Source organism: Pisolithus orientalis (assembly GCF_024613125.1).
Source record: "Pisolithus orientalis strain OTSU chromosome Unknown F5J12scaffold_1, whole genome shotgun sequence".
Lineage (NCBI taxonomy): Eukaryota > Fungi > Basidiomycota > Agaricomycetes > Boletales > Pisolithaceae > Pisolithus > Pisolithus orientalis.
Window position 1 is genome coordinate 1,580,626 of NW_026260782.1, and position 18,500 is coordinate 1,599,125.

The window sequence follows — 18,500 nt, forward strand, 5'->3', positions numbered from 1 at the left end:
TCCCGCCACGTGACGTGCTCAAACGCCGGAGAATTTGCGTGTACACAGCAGAAGGACGTGCGTGCATAGTGTGTATACATATTCTATGTAATACATTGGACGGAGTCATGCTCCTTGGAGCGGTGAATGACAATAACGTAGAGCTGGGGAAGTCTGAAGTGTTCGGGTATACCATTGGCATGCTTGCATTGTTAGTGACGTCCTACCAAAACGCTCGGTTGGACACTTAGTAAGGTTTGCGCCTGTTCTTCTTCAGCTCTCTTTCTAGTTGCTTTGCCTTGCGGTGGCCTATTTCTACGGGTCTAATCGCAGTGTCGTCCGCCTTCTTAAGTTTCACAGGGCGATTACCTACGTATTTACCTGCGCAACGTGGTTAGTGTCATGGGGGTACACATGGACAGCGCGATACTCACCATCCATCTCCTTCCAGGCTTTTAGGAAATCTTCCGGATCAGAGAATGCGACGAAGCCATATTTGGCCTTTATGATATCTGCGTCAAAGAAATGTCGGATGGCAGGAGACGACCACACACCTTTGCACTTAGCCTGTCCCGTATTACTCTGGCTTTCTGGAATGATGTGTATTTATTAAAAGCGTTTGCAAGGACGTCGTCAGAGACATCGTTGCTCAGGTCACCAACGAACAGGCGGAACCAGGCTATAACCATCCTCAACACATATGCACGGCGAAAATGAACTTGAATGATACTCACACGGATTCCACTCTAGAAGCGTTTGGTCCTCCCACACTTTACCCCCGCCCTTGCGCAGCACAGTCAACCTCTTCCCGCCCTTCGCTAGCTTCCCACCTGCACCGCCACGCTTATCAATCATTGCTCCGGGAACATACACACTCTGTTGGGCGACGATGCCGACATCGTACTCGTATGCATTAGCAGGAACCGGCGCGCTGTGAGAGGAAGAGCCGGGAATAGGATATATCGGACCCTGGTAAGGCTGGTGGTACGGATTCACGTCGTAGCTTTGCTGCTGGTTGTACTGCTGGTAGTATTGTTGCGAGGGATCCATGGTGGCAGGAAGCAGGCAGCTTAGCTAAGCCAACAAAATTCTAAAATCAAATAATTGTGTGGACACAGAAATCAATACACGTAAACAACGACTGGAACTGTAAATCGTCATCACAGCGATACCCGAGCTCGCTGTCGCTGCCGTTCCTCAAATCCCTCAAGGTGAGTGTTCGTTTGGGCTTTTTCTATTGGCCTGGACGTGTCGTCGACAACTGACGAGGGTTTTATTTCAACTGTTTTCTGGTCCGTGGCGGATGGATGCTCGGCGTGGTCCTCGGATGAGTACCTGACCAAATTCCACCAGATGCCATTCGTCAAGAAGGTCAAGTCGGACGCCTACTTCTCTCGCTTCCAAGTCAAATACCGTCGACGCCGTGAGGGGAAAACTGATTGTTAGTGGTTTTCTCGTCGACGACCGATGGCGATGATGTACTGACTGTCGTTAGATTATGCCCGTAAACGCCTAGTGACTCAGGCAAAGAACAAGTAGTAAGTATCAAGTATCCCTCCGATGGTGTTGGCTGATTCATATGCAAAGCAACGCGCCAAAGTACCGGCTAGTAGTACGCTTCACGAACAAGAATATCATCGTGCAAATTGTCTATGCCCGACTGCAAGGTGACTTTGTGTTGACCGCCGCACGTTCAGCCGAACTTCCAAGATACGGCATTTCTCATGGACTCACCAACTGGACAGCAGGTGGAGCCCTAATTTCTATCTTTCTGTTCCCATCTAATTTCTGTTAGCATACGCTACTGGTTTGCTCTGCGCTCGCCGCGCTTTAACGAAGCTCGGTCTCGCTGATAAATATGAGGGTGTGACGGAGCCCGATGGTACGTTGAAGTTGACGGAACCCTTGGATGAGGAGGACGCACCCCGGCCGTTCAAATGCTACCTCGATGTTGGTTTGAAACGCACGACGACCGGTCACCGTGTCTTCGGTGCAATGAAGGGTGCCAGTGACGGTGGAATTTTCATTCCCCATTCAGACAAACGTTTCCCCGGCTACGACCCAGAGAGCAAGGAACTTGATGCCGAGGTGCTGAAAAAGTACATCTACGGTGGTCATGTTGCTGAGTACATGGAGTCGTTGGAGGAGGAAGACGATGAGCGGTAGGCCAACAGCCTGTCATAATATGGTTCACTGTCTTATGCATTTTTCTCAGCTTCAAGAAGCAATTCTCCTCATACCTCGCGGACGGCATTGGCTCAGAAGATATCGAGGAGATGTACACCAATGCTTATGCCGCTATCCGGGAAGATCCTACCTTCAAGCCCACTGAAAAGACCAAAGACTGGAAAGCAGAAACGCTCAAGTACAAGAAACCAAAACGAACTCTGGAAGAGCGCAAGGCTGCTATTCAAGCCAAGATTGAGGCATTCCAGGCTTCAGGCGGAGAAGTTGCAGGGGAGGAGGACGAGGACGAGGACGAGGAATAGATACCGCCGCTGTAATGCTTGGAACTCCTGCATCCTTTACCATCTCAAAATGCAATGTGTATGATTCCATGTAGTCAACCTGCATGTCATGCCATCTATGTTCACACTGCAACTAATGCTCTGACAAGATTCTTTCTAAGACTTTCTGTTGCCAGACTATCAAAGAAACTGTTGTGTGGGGGGAATACGTGTCATACAGAGACAACTTGTCCGTAGTTCCCCTATCCAATCGGTACGCCGACGAATGAACTGTAAAGTCCTGGGTGAAAGAGACACAAAAGTTGCTACGCCGAATCAGATGACGAAAAGATCGCAGATACTGTACGTACACGATACAGCCTTCCCACCTGCCTACCGTCTTGCCACTAACGGCGTCGACAAACCACGTAGAGGCAGCGCTAGACCTGTCATGTCGCTCGCCCGTTTCGCACAGCTTACTGAGCAAACATTTTTCTGCTTCATCGGAAAGCAGCTGACATAATTGTGGGACCGAGGCAATAGATAATGTTGCTTGCGGGAGGTGGACAGTCAGGGACGACGGTGATCCAAACGTCAGGCGCAAGGTTTGTCTCCAACAACCCAAAGCTTTAACCACCGTTGGGGAAAAAAGGCACCGCCTACTCACCTATCGTCGATCCGCAAGAGAGCTTCACCGCCAACCTTCAAGGACGAATCACCGGTAGTCAGTCGCTGCTGCAAGTGCTGGCCAGTTTCCCCAACCGGATCAAATCTCAATGCACAGGGAACACCAGCAGAACGAAGGGCCGAAGTCAGTTTGTTCAACTCGGTCTTGATTCTTGAACAGAATTGTTGATATTGAAGTAAATCAATGATTGGTTGAAGCAGGACGGATCGACCGCGTGGGATTGCTGACGCGTGCGACCTCGACGGTCCAGTCGAAAGTATGCGTTGTGACTTCTGCGCAGTGTGCATACAGAGGAGAAGGGCGTGAAGTGTATGGTAGATCAAGTCACAAGTCAGAGTCAAGACACCATTATGATGAGAGATTTCAAGGATATTGTTTTCGTCATCATCCATCTGTTTCTCTCGCCATCGGTAAACGTATTTATGATCGAAACATCGCGGTACCCACCATTTCGAATTGGAGTTCGATCCCTTCAGCCACATCAATGACAATCAATCGCTCCGACACGCGAGTGGAAGCTGTAGGAAGATTACTAGCCTCTCGAATCAACACGGAGAACACTTCCTCGTCCACTACTTCTTTCTGGGCAGCTGCGAGAGGTTCATTTGGGGATATAGGGCTAAGAAAATCTGGGGCGTTCCGAGAGGAGCACGTCGTCTTTCCATTGTCTGTTACCACCAACGAAACTCGCAAGCGATAATGTCGACGATAAGGAAACTGTAGGGTATTTGACTCAGCATCGTACGTTCCCATATGGGCAACCGCTCTTCTTCGGAACTGTACCGGGGCTTTGGAGAGTGGTCGTGAGCAACCATAGCCGTAAAGGAAGCCGTACTTACACTCTTCGAGACCAAAAGAAACGAAGAAGTCTTTCGACGTTTTATCGGCCCCTTTGCCCGTCGGAGCACCCAAGGGTAAGGGGGCAGGGACAAGACCCCAGTTGGCTTTTCTGATCTTCAACGCGTCTGCCCAGTAGTTTTCGCTGCTCTGGCGACTTTTTTCCAGGTTGGCGGCGGCTTGTTTGAAGACATTTGCAGCTTTTCGCAACGCTTCGTCTTTCCCACCTATGGTGAGTTGCGCGTTAAACACCTCGACGGAGGGTATGGGAGGTGGCTTCGTCGCGACGGTAGCAGTTAGAGCTAAAGGGGGTAAAGACGAGGCGGTGGAGGGATGTCGTAGCGGGGCCGAGGATAGCAACAAAGACAAAAGGTCGCGGGCCTCGGTCATCTCACCAAGGGCGATGCTGGGGAATGCCATATGAGCGATAGGCAGCGAAGACCCGTGGTCTCACCCACAAGAGCCGGGGAATACATTCCATGCGCAAACTGAGCAATTCTTCGGAAGTTAAAACTGTTTTAGCCGGGTCCAGTGCATTTTCCTCGTCCTCACTCGGTTGGTCAGCAGCCTCGAGCGACTGGGCTACCCCCGAAGGTAAGCTGTCTTGACGTTCAAAGAAATCGACACCCCTTTCGAAGAAGATTCTTCTGAGATTTTCCCCCAGCAGTTTTGTTGGGTTTTCTGGTCTAACATCCCGTCAGCAAGCATGGCTAGATGGACGAGGCACAAGGCATCTTACGATTCAAACACCCGTTCACCATCCGGAGTGATGTCGAGCAGGACGGGTATACGTTCACCTTGGTCGTCTTTGTACGGCCGTTCTAGCGACAACTTGGTTTTCCTCCAGTCCCGCTCCTCCATGTCTTTTTGGAATGGTCTCTTGCCCCCAGCAACTATTAACTAGTGCGCTGTCACTCTACTGCCAAGCTCACGACGACAAGGGCCACAGGCTCAGGGCTGACCTGGCTTGGGAACGTGGATGACAAAAGCTTAACGCGATGGTGAGCCTATCGTGCACGTGACCGGGCCGTGGTCGTGCGACCCCGGTGTCCAATGATCAAGCTGCATCTTTCACACCGATCCACCAGCAAGTCATTGGCCATGGTGAAGTCTAACCACTCCTTCCTAGACAACAACACTTTGAAAAAACGTAAAATGGAAGACGGAGAATTCGATAGTCAGCAGGCAAAGAAAGCCAGGACGAGAGTGAGGTAAGGCCGCATGTTCTGTTCCCCCGTACGTCGACCGCCCACTAACCCCGCCTCACCAAGCTTCTCCTGCGGTGAATGTCATCGACGCAAGCAAAAGGTAAGATCAAAGACCAGTATCTATCGGGAAAGGTAACGCATTTTGTGCCCAAAGTGTGATCGCCAGATTCCTTGTTCACACGTGAGTTCTCGCCCTTTTGTTATCCACGCTCTTCTCAAATTCTCGTCTTAGTGCATAGCACGCAAAGTTCCTGAACTATGTAAGGCATATACACCCGGGAAAACAGATCAGGATATCAGTGTACGGTTGGCCAGGCTTGAAAAAATTATCGAGCTTGCTTTGCCTCAATATGCCAATGGCACCACGACACCAACTATCTCCAGTGACAGACACTTTCGATCCAGCTCAGAATATCTTGACGAAGACAATCGTTCGATCACTGATGATCAAGACCCGAGCGGAGGCACTTTCCAGAGTGGAAAGTGGTACGGTAACAGTGCTTCAGGGAGTGTTGCCCCAGCTTCCGTTTTGGAGCAAGTGAATGATTTGATGAACTTTACATCGTTCCTCATCTGACAAACGATCCATTAGTTGGCAAACGTAGTGGTTGGCTGCTCGCGTCAAGACCAGTGGGACACCAAGAATTCTACTCCGCTCCATGGCACCTTACCTTCAGCACAGGTCGGGGTCAACGGGATGGATCCCAAGTCGTCCCTTGCGACCCCGTCCATTATAGACTCTGTTCGGCAGGACTTGGAACCTTCTGCAGCAGATAACCTCAAAAGTTTGGTTCAAGAATGTGGTGTTTCGCCCCATAAAATTTCAGAGCTTCTACAAGAACTTCCGCCACAACGCTTCTCAGATGCTTTGATTGATCACTACTTCACCGACATGTAAGCAACTTTCTGCACGAACACCAGGTTTCTGTTCAATGCCTGCTTTCGCCGTAGAAATTGGACAAGGTACCCTGTATGCGAGAAAGATTTCCGAGCAGCATATGCCTCACTTTGTGCGAATGGGGTGGGTGCAAACACCAATGACGCCCGCTTTCTTCCTCTTCTGTTTGTTGTCCTAGCCATATCTGTGAGGCTTGCCCCAGAACATCTGGCTGGCGACATACGGACTAGGAGAACGACTTCATTGAGGTACTATTGGTCATGTGTGTTCTGCGATCGTCCCTGTTTTCTTCATGTTCTTACAGTCTTCCAGCTCGGCGCTCCCTGTTGATTGCTGCTGCCATCCAGCCCGATTCTTTAGACATTGTATTAGCGCGATTGTTGGTGAGGGTTTTAATTGATGTGTTCAGGTACAGATAATTATGCCGTCGTAGAGCGCTCGCTTTCTGACATTCGACCGCCGTATTACGGAGTGTTGGAGCCAGCTTGGTGCAGCTGTGCGAACTGCTCAGGCACTTGGTCTTCACCGTGATGCAGCACCGACGGTGTGTTGTATACATTCATCGCTTCATACTTTTCTCAGCTACGATCAGGGTTTGGATCCTGCGCAGGTAGAGAATCGACGGCGCATCTGGTAAATTATGACATCCCCCTCGCATTGCATTGAAATCGGTGCTGACGTAGTATCAGGTCATACCTTTACCATGCTGACCGGTCCTATGCGCTTGTGCTGGGAAGGCCGCATGCTATTCAAGATGACTACACTTCCACATTGCCGCCCCTCAACGTCGAAGAAGACGTTACCCCAACTGTCAACCCCAGTCCGTCCCAACTGAGCGTGCCGACTCCGATGACATTTGTAATCCTCCGTCACCAGCTCGCTTCTATAATCGGTCGAATGGTCCATCATTTTCAGAAAGTGCGGACTCCGAGCCACTACTCTGATGTTCTTGCTCTCGACGATGAACTCATGAAGTTCGTCAATAACCTACCGCCTCATTTCGCTCTTGACCCTGATACATCTCTCGACGAAACTAAAAAGTTTATCCCCGTTCATCGCTTCCTGCTGATCACGGAGACTCTTTTTGTAAGAGTCAGCTTACATCGCCCCTACTTGCTGCGTAGGTTGAATTGTGACCGCTACCTGCGGTCGCGCAAAGCATGCTTCGAGTCCGCCATGAAGGACTTTCACGTTCGCCATGCTTTCCGCCAATCACGGTCGAACCGCGAATCGCTTCACAATGCTTACAGGGAGTTTCAAACAGCCATGATTAGTGGCATCTATCTCGTCCTATATCCTCAAGGGCCAGATGCAGAGATGATGCACACCATTCTAGATCAGTTCTTGAAGGATCACGAGGGAATTCGGGAGATGGACGAAACTACTCGCAGGGAGTTGAAAATTATCGAGTTCCTCAAGAACAGAACTGTACAGCTTGCAGAGTCTGCCCCCGAAACTGCGTCCGCAGGTTCGCCATCCACAATTGATCCACAATTGACTTCCTCTGGAATCATAGTTTCTGACACGCGGACAGCTGTTGCTCCTCCGCCTTCTGCTCAACCAGCTTTCCCTGCCCTTCTTGCGACTGCGACCACCACATCCACGGCATCTCCACAGCTGTCGGCGGCACTTCCATATCCAAATTCACCTTTCGCACAGTCCCCTGCGATACAACGTCTGCAGTACAATAATTCCACTGATGGATCACTCAATTCTCCTGCGGGCTCGGGCAGCCCAAGCGAAGACGAATCAGCAGCGCAGTCGTTGCTGGATCATTGGTGCAGCACATTCAATGAAGGCACTGTTGATGGAACGATGGGCATGCCTGCACTCTCTTGGGGAGGGCCAGGCGGTGCAGACTTCACAGGTTGGGTCGGGCCTGCAGCGACTGACCCAAACCTTGTCCTAAATGTCAACGGGTCCGACTGGACGTACTGGGAGACGCTGGTCAGTCAAATCAAGGCTGGTCCTGTATAGATCGCACGATGATTTGAAAATTGGTCCTTGCATCTATCTGTCTATCTTTTCTGTAAATACTGTCATAGTGGCTCCTGTAACTTTCGTCCTTCATTGTTTGCAGTTCAGTGCACTACATCAATGTATGGCTGTTTGTACCGCCCGCGTGACTATGGTTTGAGATTCGATGTGACATTGACCCCCGAACACATCCGTAGCACAGCCTGGACTGTACGATACCACCGACGCCGCCGCTCAGAATTTTCCGGGCCACCCATGAAGGACTCCTTCAGATAAGCGGGCGCAGACGCCGCAGTGTGCAAAATAAGGCTCTTGTGACACAGGCCAGAACGTGAACTCCTAAATATTACAGTGGGTCCGGTAAGGCAAGCAGTGGCTTTCCGTATTTAGGTGTACCGTATGTCACATTCCATCCTCATGCAGTCCATCAATCGTTTCCTGTATGGGCCAACGCCAGAGGAGAGGGTACGCGCATGGCAGGCCAAGCTACGTGCAGAGAGTCGGAAATTGGATAGGGAGATGAGGCAGGTCGGCATTCCGGCCACAAGTTTCACACTATTCGCTGATGGTGACGACTATAGCTTGACGCCGCCACTGCCAAAGCCCGCACAACAGTGAAGCAGCTCGCTGCAAAGGGCGATGTTAAATCCGCAAGAATACTCGCGAGGGAGGTGGTAAGGAGCAACAAGCAGAAGGATCGCCTGTCTGTTAGCAAAGCTCGCCTAGGTTCCATAGGGACGCAGTTGACGCAGCAACTTGGTAAATTGTTTCTTACTTCCGTCCGAAGAGTTCTTACTCTTTTTCTTGCTCTCAGCAATGGTGAAGGTCACTGGATCCCTGCAGAAGTCCACGGAGATCATGAAATTGTCCAACTCGCTGATCAGACTGCCGCAAATAAGCCAAAGCATGAGAGAAATGAGTATGGAAATGACCAAGGTTTGATTCCCTGTTAGATGGAGCTAGCAATCCAGCCCTGATTTGCTTTTCAGGCTGGCGTTATGGAAGAAATGCTGCAGGACGTTCTTGATGCGGAGGAAGATGAAGAGATATCTGAGGAAGCCGATGCCGAGGTAGATAAGGTCTTGTTTGAGCTCACCAATGGCAAGCTTGGCCAAGCTGGCACAGTTGGTGCGGAGTTGCAGGCGAGTCAATTGTCCAGGTGTCTGAATGAATGGCAAGTTCTCAATTTTGACCAGGCCCCCCAGGACACGCTCGAGGACGAAGAAACGGAACGAACTATGGAACAATATCGACAGCAACTCAACGGCCTACTGAGCAGTTAATTTCCTGCTTCTCTTTGCTATGTACTTACACTGTATACCATACTCATGGACCGCATTTCGTTTTTGTATTACTTATTGGTAGTATGCCTATGGAACGTGATGCGATTCAAATTAGGAAGTCAAGCATCATTGGTCGTCGGGTTTGGCTTGAGAAAGTGACGTCCCGTTTATACCCGGAAGTCAACAACCCTGCCTGCTTTTTTTTTGTACCGGGTGTGCTTCCATCTGTTGAAAAATGTTGGCCAATAGGTGGTTCGCCAGGTCTGCGCAGAGCGCGATCGGATTTCCTCGAGTGCGGTCGCTTTCACTTTCGTCATGCAAAGATCCGTCACACTTACGTTGTTGGAATACAGCCGTCCAGAGGGTACGCGTCCGCCTCGCCAACTGCAGCGTTTACAGGGAATAGAGAAAGCAATGTGAGAATCGCCTCGTCGTGACAGTGTCTTCGCAGTTGACGTGGGTCCAAGGGAAAATACAAGGTGACACTGATCCCAGGAGACGGTAAGAACTGTTTCTAAAAGGCTCTTGTCCCAAGTGTTAATGCTGGACTTCAGGCATTGGTCCGGAGATCAGCGAATCCGTGAAAGACATATATGCAGCAGCAGATGTTTGTTTCTGTCGTTGGCTTCTGGTTCTGTGCATTCTACTTACGAACCTGTACAGGTACCCATAGAATGGGAAGAAGTCAGTGTCACGCCTGTCCTTAAAGGCGGCAAGACGGTTATCCCGGACGCTGCTATCAGCTCAATCAAGAGAAATACTGTTGCATTGAAAGGTTAGCTTTTTCCCATCTCCGGAGTTCCAGTACTCAGGCTGCGGATAGGTCCCCTGGCTACACCGAGTATGTCTCTGCCCTCACTTCTTCTCTTGCTTGCACTGAGCGAGAATAAGTTGGCAAGGGCCATGTTTCCCTGAATCTGACCCTGCGTAGAACCTTCAACCTATTTGCAAACGTCCGGCCTTGTGCTTCTATTAAAGGGTACAAGACTCCGTACGACGACGTTAACACTGTTCTCATCCGTGAAAACACGGAGGGAGAGTATTCGGGTATCGAACACGAGGTGATGACTCTTCGCCCCTCACTGTTGTTATGCTTATGTACAAAATATAGATCGTCGATGGGGTGGTCCAGTCTATTAAGCTCATCACTTGGGATGCTTCTGAGCGCGTCGCTCGTTACGCTTTCCACTACGCGCAAGCTAGTGGAAGAAAGCGAGTTACTGCTGTTCACAAAGCGAATATTATGTGCGTGCAACCAGCGATGATCTCCTCCTTGCTAATGACAACAGGAAAATGTCTGATGGGATGTTCTTGTCGGCATGCCGGCAGGTGTCGAAAGAATTCCCTGATGTTGCCTATGACGAAGACCTGCTAGACCGAGTATGCCTCCAGGTACAAGTCTTATATGCTGGTGAAAGAGGTTACTATATTGACAGTCCGTGTAGGTTGTACAAAATCCTCTACCATTCTCCAACCGTGTCATGGTCATGCCCAACCTTTACGGTGATATTTTGTCGGACATGTGCGCCGGTTTGATCGGTGGGCTTGGCCTTACTCCTTCGGGGAACATCGGACGAGTGGGTCATGAAATTTTCTTAAAACGTTTTTCTTTCCTTTTCCACTTAACGTATGGCAGGACGCTTCTATCTTTGAGGCAGTTCATGGCTCTGCCCCGGACATTGCAGGCATGTTACGCAATCTTGAGGTGTGGACGACGGCTGAAGGACTGTTATTTTCACAGGCAAGGGATTAGCCAATCCGACAGCCTTGCTGTTGTCTTCTCTTATGATGCTAAGGTACGTTGGCGTTATTGGCGAGAGGGTTTACCGCTTAATCCGATGTGGATGTAAGGCACATGCACCTGAATGAGCATGCAGCTAAGATTGAGAAGGCTACTCTGGACGTAAGTGGTTCCATGATTGATCCGAAGGAACTCGTTTTCACATGACTTGTCTTTTAAGACCATCGCCGAAGGCAAATCTATTACCGGTGACCTTGGGGGTAAGGCGACGACGAAGGAGTATACGACGGCAATTATTAACAGGCTAGGCCGTACTACGTGAACAGCAACGTTGCCCCTGTGTTAGTACATAAGTAATAATGCAAAGCACATCATTACTTGCATTCGCCAAGGCACCCGAAGTGTGGACCACCGTGGGAATGTTTATGCCGCTAATATGACTGGTGCCCAAACGTTTAAGCCTTGTCTGCGACGACCAAACCATCAGTAAAAACCCCCACGCCCGTGCACGGCAACCACCTCCATTAATCCCCCACTCGCCCTGCAGGGCAAATCCTACCTTGATATTCATTCAAAACTCAAGGTGGGACTGACTGGTCGTCTCGACAGTCGCAGCGCTTTCTTACTCATCAGAACAGAAAAACCCCAACTTGTTTTCTTCTGACATACTAATACTGTACGAACGAAATGACAGACGAGTCTACGCAATCTCAAGCTACGAAAGATGAAACTAAGAAGCCAAACCCTGCCTCTGGCACAGCGAAGGGTCCAAGGAGAACATTTTCCAACGCAAGGCCTTCTGCTGCCGGAAATCCACAAGGCGCTTCCAGACCTTCCTCCAGGGCAGGTAACAAGAAACCTGCCAATGCCTCAACTACCGGCGGCACCGAATCGGGTTCTGAGTCTAGTAAGAAACCCCAAGAGGTGAAGAGGAACGATTCTCGGAGCAAGAATCAGCCCAGCGGCGGCCAGCGTACCGGAAATCATCGCAAAGCACAGGCGTCTACTGCGCAACCTAATCGGGTTAGCCAGTCCAAGGACCGTGTTTTACCGTCGCCGTCGCCTGTGCCTGTTTCAGCTACGGAATCCAGTGATGCTCTGTCCTCACTCCAACGCGTCATTGCAGACCTGAAGACCACCTCTCCCTCGGGTCAACCTTCCCCAACTAATACTCTTGCTGCTTCTATCCATGCTCCTCAACAACAACAAACTTCCAATCAGTCTCCTTTGCAGTCCAACGCTTCCATGTTTACTAGCTCTAATCTTGCAGAAGCAGCCCGCCATCGTAAGGCTGCGTCTCTTGGCAACTCCGCTCTTTCAGGAAGTTATAATTCGTTTTCACCTCACCTCGGTGCTATGATGGAAGACGCGGAAGATGGCACCGGTGCTTTCGAGGAAGGAGAGATCTCCGAAGGGTTCTTTCCCAATTCTGGGTATCATCCTCGAACCCAGTCACAGAATTTCGTGGCCCCGCGTTTTGCTGCCTTGGCTGCTCAACAACAGGAACAAGATGCCCTTGGCCCTACCGGCCGTCCCCAGCTTGCCCCCAATTTCATGTTTGGTACTCGTAGAAGGACTAGCTCCAACGTTCCTTTAGGTCCGCCTATCAGCGAAGAAGATGCTGGGTTCCAGTTCCCTCAGCAGCAGCAGCAGAATTTCTCTCAGGATAATGAGCCAACCCACCGAAAGCCAGAAAATGACATAACAGGCATCATGGCAGAGCAGGTGCGTCATACCTCATGTTCTTGTATCCGTCTTCACGTTGTCGCGTTATGTCAAATAGATCGCTATCCAGAATCAAATTGAAGCCCTCCAACAGCAACAACAGGCACTGTATCAGCAGCAGCTTGCCTCAAACCAGGTTCTATCGTTGCAAGGGTTAGCGGGCAACAGACATAGACGCGTCCAGAGCACTGCACCGATGGGCCTTGGGGGCACCAGTAATCTCCCCCCTTTCAGTGCTGCTATGGGACAGTTCAACGGTATGAGTGGTCTGGGACTTGGACTTGATAACCAACCTGGTGGCCTGCCCCGCGGCCACGGTAGGAGACACAGTGTTAACGTGGTCAATAAGTCGAACACTGCCCATGGTAACCTCGGTTCCGTAAGCTTCCCTTACTCCGGCCAGGATGGCTTCGACGATGGTTTTACTCCTCCGCCCGGATTTGGAGGTCACTCTCGTACCACCTCCCGAGTTGATTCTAGCTGGCGCATCAGTATGTATGCTTCACACGTACTGTGCCGCAAGCTAAACCCTTATGTAGATGGTGGTGTGGGTGGCATCCAAGCTAACAGTGGATTTGCTGCAGAGTTGGCGCAAGCCCAGGCGCAGCTCCAGAGTTTGCAGCAATTCCGTGCCGCAGCCGGTGGTCATCACCACAAGATGCCATCTTTCGCTTTTCCAAATATGCTCCCGAATATGATGGCTGCTAATTTGATGGGTATGGGTTTGGGCGGTGTCAGCCTGTTGCAACAGCAACAACAACAACAACAACAATTTCAGACCCAATTGCAGCAACAATCTACTCAGCCGCAGCGCAAATCTTTGTTCGCTCCTTACTTACCGCAAGCTTCACTTCCACCGCTCCTCGCAGCCGGCAAGCTAGTTGTTGGAATCCTTCGAGTTAACAAGCGCAACAGGTCCGACGCGTACGTCGCCACCGAAGTGCTCGATGCTGATATCTATATATGCGGTTCGAAAGACCGTAATCGAGCTCTAGAGGGTGACATTGTTGCTGTGGAGTTGCTCGACGTTGATGAGGTATGGGGGACAAAGAAGGAAAAAGAGGAAAAGAAGCGCAAGAAGGAAGAAAACTCTGCTTATGACAAGACCAACGTTGGTCGCAAAGATGACAAGAAGAAGGATGACGTCGAAGTAGAGGGCCAAGGTCTCATGTTGTTTGAGGACGAAGAGTTCGTCACTGCTGCTTTCCCTTCAACTTTCCAATTGCTTACTGATATACCAGTTGTAGGGTGACAGACGAAGTGAAACCGCAGTATGCGGGCCACGTGGTTGCTGTCGTTGAACGTATGCCCGGACAGTTATTCTCTGGAACACTTGGTCTCCTTCGCCCGTCTTCTGCTGCAACGAAAGAGAAACAGGAGGCTGAACGCCGCGAGCGTGAGGGTGACCGTGGAGAAGAACCCAAACGGGGACCTATCGAACGTCCCAAAATCGTTTGGTTCAAGCCCACCGACAAGCGAGTGCCCTTGATTGCTATTCCCACTGAGCAAGCTCCAGCAGACTTCGTGGAGAATTCGGAGGCGTACGCTAACAGGTTGTTTGTTGCTTGTATCAAGCGTCACGTGAGCTTTAAGATGTTCTTGGTTGATGTCTTCTTCGGCTAACCATTCTTTAGCCTATTTCTTCCCTCCATCCCTTCGGTACTCTGGTGGAGGAACTAGGACCTATCGGTGACGTCGAGGTCGAGACCAGCGCGTTGCTCAAGGATTGTAATTTCCCTACGGAAGAGTTTTCTGACAGTGTTCTCAAGTGTTTGCCCCCAACTCCTTGGAGGTACGTAACTCTAGGTGGAAGGGAAACAAATTCACTTATACTTGAGATAGCATCCCTGAGAGGGAACATGACGTTCGCAGAGACTTGCGCGAAGAAAGAATTTTCACCATCGATCCTTCGGATGCCAAAGATATGGATGATGCCCTTTCAATCAAGGCCAACGATGACGGCACCTATGATGTCGGTGTTCATGTTGCAGACGTTCTCCTACTTCGTCAAACCCAATACTGCACTTGATCGAGATGCTCGGAAGAGGGCTACGACGGTTTATCTCGTCCAGCGAGCGGTTCCAATGCTGCCCCCGACCCTAGGTGAAGAAGTTTGTAGTCTTGCCCCTGGCGCAGAGCGACTTGCTTTTTCTGCGATTTTCACGATGTCTAAGGAGGGTAAAGTGCTCAACAAATGGTTTGGGAAGACCATAGTCAAGTAGGTGGTACTTATATTTATGTCGAATTCTTGCTCAAGTTTTTCAGGTCGGCGGCGAAGCTGTCTTACACTGAGGCTCAGAAGGCGATCGACGGGCACCTATTAAGCGATATTGTTGTATCCCCCGAGCATTCCGCTTCTGCTATCGAGCACGACCTCAAAGTTCTCCATGGTTTGGCTCAGCAGCTGCGTACCAAACGCTTGCAAGACGGTGCTTTACTTCTCAACTCCAATCGCCTTAAATTTACGTTGGACGACAACAGTCTGCCAGTAGATTGTGAACAATCTGAGGGTAACGAAGCCAAGGAACTCGTTGAGGAGGTATGGCGCTATAGTTTCTTGAAGATGCTCGGAGTACTTATTTCGTCGTAGCTCATGTTGCTTGCTAACTTTGCCGTTGCTCAACGTATTGCTGTTCACTTACCCGAGCAAGCACTCCTCCGCAGACACGATACGCCAATCGAGAGGCGCCTAGTGAGTAACTTTGTATGGAGCGTGGACATGTACTGAAGGCCTTGCAGAATGCCTTTAGCGAACGTGCCAAGCGTTTAGGCATCCAAGTCGAAACCTCTTCCTCTGGCGCTTTGATGCGCTCGTTCAATGCGATAACGAACCCTGCCGCTCGTATGACCCTTGAGTTGCTGTCTTTTAAATTTACCCAACGCGCGAAATACTTCTGTGCGGGGATGCTGGACATAGCGAAATACGGTCATTACGCGTTGAGTGTCCCTCTTTACACTCACTTTACCTCCCCAATTCGTCGCTATGCCGATATTCTTGTGCATCGCCAGCTCGAATCGGTTCTCCAGGGTGGTCGTGAGTTGTGCTGCATTTGCTGGAAAAAACATGGACTCACTAATTGTAACCGCAGCTGATCCGAAATTTACGATGGACCGGGACGCTGTCGCGAAGATTGCTCAGCAGTGCAACATGTTCGTACTTTCCGACCGCGTGCAGCTGACTATAGATATCTGATCGTCATTTATAGCAAGCGGGACTCAGCGAGGTTGGCACAAGAGCAATCTACTCACCTCTACTTGTGCATCCTCATTTCTGATCTCACTCACCGCTATGGGCCAGTCATCCGTCAAGCCAAGGTTGTCAATGTTCTCGATGCAGCGTTTGACGTATACGTACCTGAATTTGGTATTGAGAAGAGAGTCCACGTTGATCAAATGCCCATCGACGTGAGTCAAATTGCTTATTTTTCTTTCAGCTAAGGACCCTGAATCGACATTACGTATAGAATCATGTCTACGATGAGCATTCTCATACCCTTCAAATTTATTGGTCTGGCAAGGACGTGATCAGTTGGCTCGCAGAGAACAGTGATGATGAGCATCTGAAGAAGGTGAAACAGAATGCAGAGGCACATGCCACGAAGATGGAGGTCGCGTCAGCGTTCAGTGCACGATGAAAAGGCGCTCTTTGATGAGGACGATGCCGAAGACGACGAAATTGTGCTGGGGAGAGACAGTGAGCTTGTTAAGGAAACCGAGACTTCTAAGCAGCGCTTGCTTTCCGCGAGTAAAGTCCAACCAGTTTTCGAGGGTTTGAAGACAACGGCCACTGGTCACAGGATTCAAGAGATCCAAGAATTGATGACGGTCCCTGTGAGTAACATTCTTGGGTTTGTCGCTCATAGGATGCTGACCCTAGTAGGTGATCGTGACGGCTGACTTGACGAAAAGTCCTCCTGTAATCAAGGTGTACAGTGTCAATCCATACACCGAGCAGAAGTGATGGAAATAATTACGCCCCCCTCTTTTTTTTCTACCGGAATGGATCTCTTGTACGATAAATGTTGATGTGGTAGTCATGCCTTCCTTTCCCCTTCCCTTTCTTTCATTCCAACTGCTTGTCCATCCACCGGGTTTTTGTACTCGTACACGTACATATATATTCGTGGTCGCACGTGTGTCCGTTCGGTTGTTGCGTAGGCTTTTTCGTCCCGTTACAGCGCATGGTGGAAGATTTAACGCTTCGCGAGTCCACAACATCGGTCCTTAAAATACAGTATACTCAAATCTACGTTGATAAATCCTCAAATCGTATTGAAGGAACCCTATACTAATACTAAACATAAGTGATAGATACATGACAAAATAACATGGACAGAACGAAGCTAGCTGGAGGCTACAGAAATTCGTGAGAGACAAGTAATACAGAATATACCTTAGTGCTAAATCCATCCAGGCGGCGGCAACTTTGAACCACCACCAGACTCACTGGGAGTCCTACTAGCGCTCCGCTCGCGGAGGGCTAAGTGGTGGGGGACGCTTGATAGAGCACCACTCTTGGAGGTGCCATTTGACATCTGAGATAAGCGGGAGCCCTGGACGGACGGGTTCTGCTCGATGACGGTATGTAGTGATCGGATGGACATCGCGGAACTGCTGGCATTGGAGGAGTGACCAAAAATGGAATGGCGTTGGTTTATCTCGTGCGTGCATAACTTATACAACTCGTCCAATCCCAAATAGGAGGCTTCGTCGCGTAGCTCCAGAAGGGCCTCCAGACGCGCACGAGATGCGGAACCAAGAAGAGCAGCTGCTCGAGGGAGAGTCTCAGGGTTCTCGGGTGACGATCGGAGATATGTGAGAATATGTGAATACCTGGAATAGATTTGTTAGTTACAAGGTAGGTATGAACAAAGCCAATTTAAAGGGAACTTACGGAGCACTTGGACGATCCAGGAAGATGTGAAGGCTAGAAGAGGACTGAGACAAGCACCCTACGGAAGTGAGATGGTCGTGGAATGCGGCACTAAAGGCATTGTCGTGATGGATGGCGGACGCCGCCTCGCTGACATGCGAGTAGACGGAAGCGGTCTCAGACCCATGTGACAGTAGGGAGACGATATACTTTGAAAGATGGGACGGTCGTGAAGTCAAGGTTCGCAAGGTGGTTCGGTAGGTTGTCATGCAGGTTTCCAGCGTGACAATAATTTTTACTGGGTCAACAGCACCGTCGGGTACGGCAGACAAGAGAACGGCTTCGAATGGAGGCTGGGGAGGAATGGGGGGTATGTTTTCCGGAAGGGAAGGAACTGGAGGAACGATATCCGCCGACTCCCTGTTATGTTTCAGTGATGGGCGCCTGGGAGTCATGGCATCCGATATAGGTGGGGGAGGACGCGACGGGCGGGGAAGAGGTAGCTGCTGTAGAGGCAGGCTGAGCGTACTGTTTGAAGCCGGATCGGAACCACTTCGTAGCGGAGAATCCTCCTCTGCTGGGAGCGGCGGGAGAGGCGGACTGCCAGGGGGAGGCGGGAGAATCCTGGATTCGTTCTCGTCTACCAAATCGATGGTCCGTTGTTGCTCATTCTCCTCCTCCTCCAGAGACCCAAACAACTGACTGACTTGAGAACCACACAAAGCCTCCTGAGGCGTGCGAACCACGATTGCGCCACTTCCGAGCGGGGACCCACGTTTGATGTTGAAAATTTCCAAGGAATTGTCAAATTTTGGCTCTGATATTCGAACTGGTTTCTGTGCTT

The 18,500-nt window shown here is 50.3% G+C and overlaps 8 protein-coding genes across 8 annotated transcripts; 5 read left to right on the forward strand and 3 right to left on the reverse strand.

Annotated features, from left to right (window-relative positions):
- Positions 1 to 36: 36 nt before the first annotated feature.
- On the reverse strand, positions 37 to 1,049 carry F5J12DRAFT_793307 (RNA-binding domain-containing protein). The gene is made up of 4 exons (XM_051743966.1): positions 714 to 1,049; positions 534 to 658; positions 414 to 480; positions 37 to 360 (listed from the first exon to the last, which is right to left on the reverse strand). The coding sequence occupies exons 1-4, from the start codon at positions 1,027 to 1,029 to the stop codon at positions 227 to 229; spliced, it is 642 nt and encodes a 213-aa protein (XP_051605872.1). The 5' UTR covers positions 1,030 to 1,049; the 3' UTR covers positions 37 to 226.
- A 71-nt stretch (positions 1,050 to 1,120) lies between these two features.
- F5J12DRAFT_793310 (60S ribosomal protein L5) lies at positions 1,121 to 2,528 on the forward strand. Its single transcript, XM_051743967.1, has 6 exons — positions 1,121 to 1,190; positions 1,333 to 1,420; positions 1,475 to 1,517; positions 1,567 to 1,727; positions 1,775 to 2,141; positions 2,195 to 2,528. Exons 2-6 carry the CDS (start codon positions 1,333 to 1,335, stop codon positions 2,466 to 2,468), a joined length of 933 nt encoding a protein of 310 aa, XP_051605873.1. The 5' UTR covers positions 1,121 to 1,190; the 3' UTR covers positions 2,469 to 2,528.
- F5J12DRAFT_793320 (subunit 17 of mediator complex-domain-containing protein) lies at positions 2,529 to 4,952 on the reverse strand. The gene is made up of 7 exons (XM_051743968.1): positions 4,691 to 4,952; positions 4,410 to 4,637; positions 3,954 to 4,357; positions 3,562 to 3,902; positions 3,094 to 3,506; positions 2,798 to 3,037; positions 2,529 to 2,752 (listed from the first exon to the last, which is right to left on the reverse strand). Exons 1-7 carry the CDS (start codon positions 4,810 to 4,812, stop codon positions 2,581 to 2,583), a joined length of 1,920 nt encoding a protein of 639 aa, XP_051605874.1. The 5' UTR covers positions 4,813 to 4,952; the 3' UTR covers positions 2,529 to 2,580.
- A 127-nt stretch (positions 4,953 to 5,079) lies between these two features.
- Positions 5,080 to 8,176, forward strand: F5J12DRAFT_933867 (fungal-specific transcription factor domain-containing protein). The gene is made up of 10 exons (XM_051749578.1): positions 5,080 to 5,162; positions 5,223 to 5,259; positions 5,314 to 5,340; positions 5,392 to 5,697; positions 5,752 to 6,053; positions 6,111 to 6,319; positions 6,370 to 6,440; positions 6,491 to 6,601; positions 6,650 to 6,690; positions 6,747 to 8,176. The coding sequence occupies exons 1-10, from the start codon at positions 5,107 to 5,109 to the stop codon at positions 8,032 to 8,034; spliced, it is 2,448 nt and encodes an 815-aa protein (XP_051605875.1). The 5' UTR covers positions 5,080 to 5,106; the 3' UTR covers positions 8,035 to 8,176.
- A 44-nt stretch (positions 8,177 to 8,220) lies between these two features.
- F5J12DRAFT_793347 (vacuolar sorting protein Vps24) lies at positions 8,221 to 9,432 on the forward strand. Its single transcript, XM_051743969.1, has 5 exons — positions 8,221 to 8,562; positions 8,616 to 8,793; positions 8,849 to 8,970; positions 9,024 to 9,176; positions 9,231 to 9,432. The coding sequence occupies exons 1-5, from the start codon at positions 8,434 to 8,436 to the stop codon at positions 9,315 to 9,317; spliced, it is 669 nt and encodes a 222-aa protein (XP_051605876.1). The 5' UTR covers positions 8,221 to 8,433; the 3' UTR covers positions 9,318 to 9,432.
- Positions 9,433 to 9,463: 31 nt separating this feature from the next.
- On the forward strand, positions 9,464 to 11,439 carry F5J12DRAFT_793351 (mitochondrial NAD-dependent isocitrate dehydrogenase subunit 2 precursor). Its single transcript, XM_051743970.1, has 14 exons — positions 9,464 to 9,609; positions 9,671 to 9,733; positions 9,785 to 9,818; positions 9,872 to 9,924; positions 9,981 to 10,092; positions 10,141 to 10,158; positions 10,209 to 10,378; positions 10,429 to 10,562; positions 10,607 to 10,709; positions 10,763 to 10,894; positions 10,954 to 11,002; positions 11,059 to 11,113; positions 11,169 to 11,220; positions 11,279 to 11,439. The coding sequence occupies exons 1-14, from the start codon at positions 9,553 to 9,555 to the stop codon at positions 11,378 to 11,380; spliced, it is 1,134 nt and encodes a 377-aa protein (XP_051605877.1). The 5' UTR covers positions 9,464 to 9,552; the 3' UTR covers positions 11,381 to 11,439.
- Positions 11,440 to 11,453: 14 nt separating this feature from the next.
- F5J12DRAFT_793358 (SSD1 protein) lies at positions 11,454 to 17,021 on the forward strand. Its single transcript, XM_051743971.1, has 16 exons — positions 11,454 to 11,641; positions 11,697 to 12,783; positions 12,842 to 13,274; positions 13,323 to 13,971; positions 14,031 to 14,364; positions 14,418 to 14,575; positions 14,626 to 14,789; positions 14,818 to 15,001; positions 15,049 to 15,322; positions 15,374 to 15,475; positions 15,523 to 15,817; positions 15,873 to 15,933; positions 15,990 to 16,188; positions 16,248 to 16,391; positions 16,423 to 16,614; positions 16,664 to 17,021. The coding sequence occupies exons 2-16, from the start codon at positions 11,746 to 11,748 to the stop codon at positions 16,742 to 16,744; spliced, it is 4,308 nt and encodes a 1,435-aa protein (XP_051605878.1). The 5' UTR covers positions 11,454 to 11,641; positions 11,697 to 11,745; the 3' UTR covers positions 16,745 to 17,021.
- F5J12DRAFT_793361 (uncharacterized protein) lies at positions 17,022 to 18,113 on the reverse strand (the record flags this gene model as incomplete). Its single annotated transcript, XM_051743972.1, has 2 exons — positions 17,022 to 17,616; positions 17,678 to 18,113. Coding segments are annotated over 2 exons (869 nt in total), but the record flags the coding sequence as incomplete, so codon positions are not given.
- Positions 18,114 to 18,500: the final 387 nt, after the last annotated feature.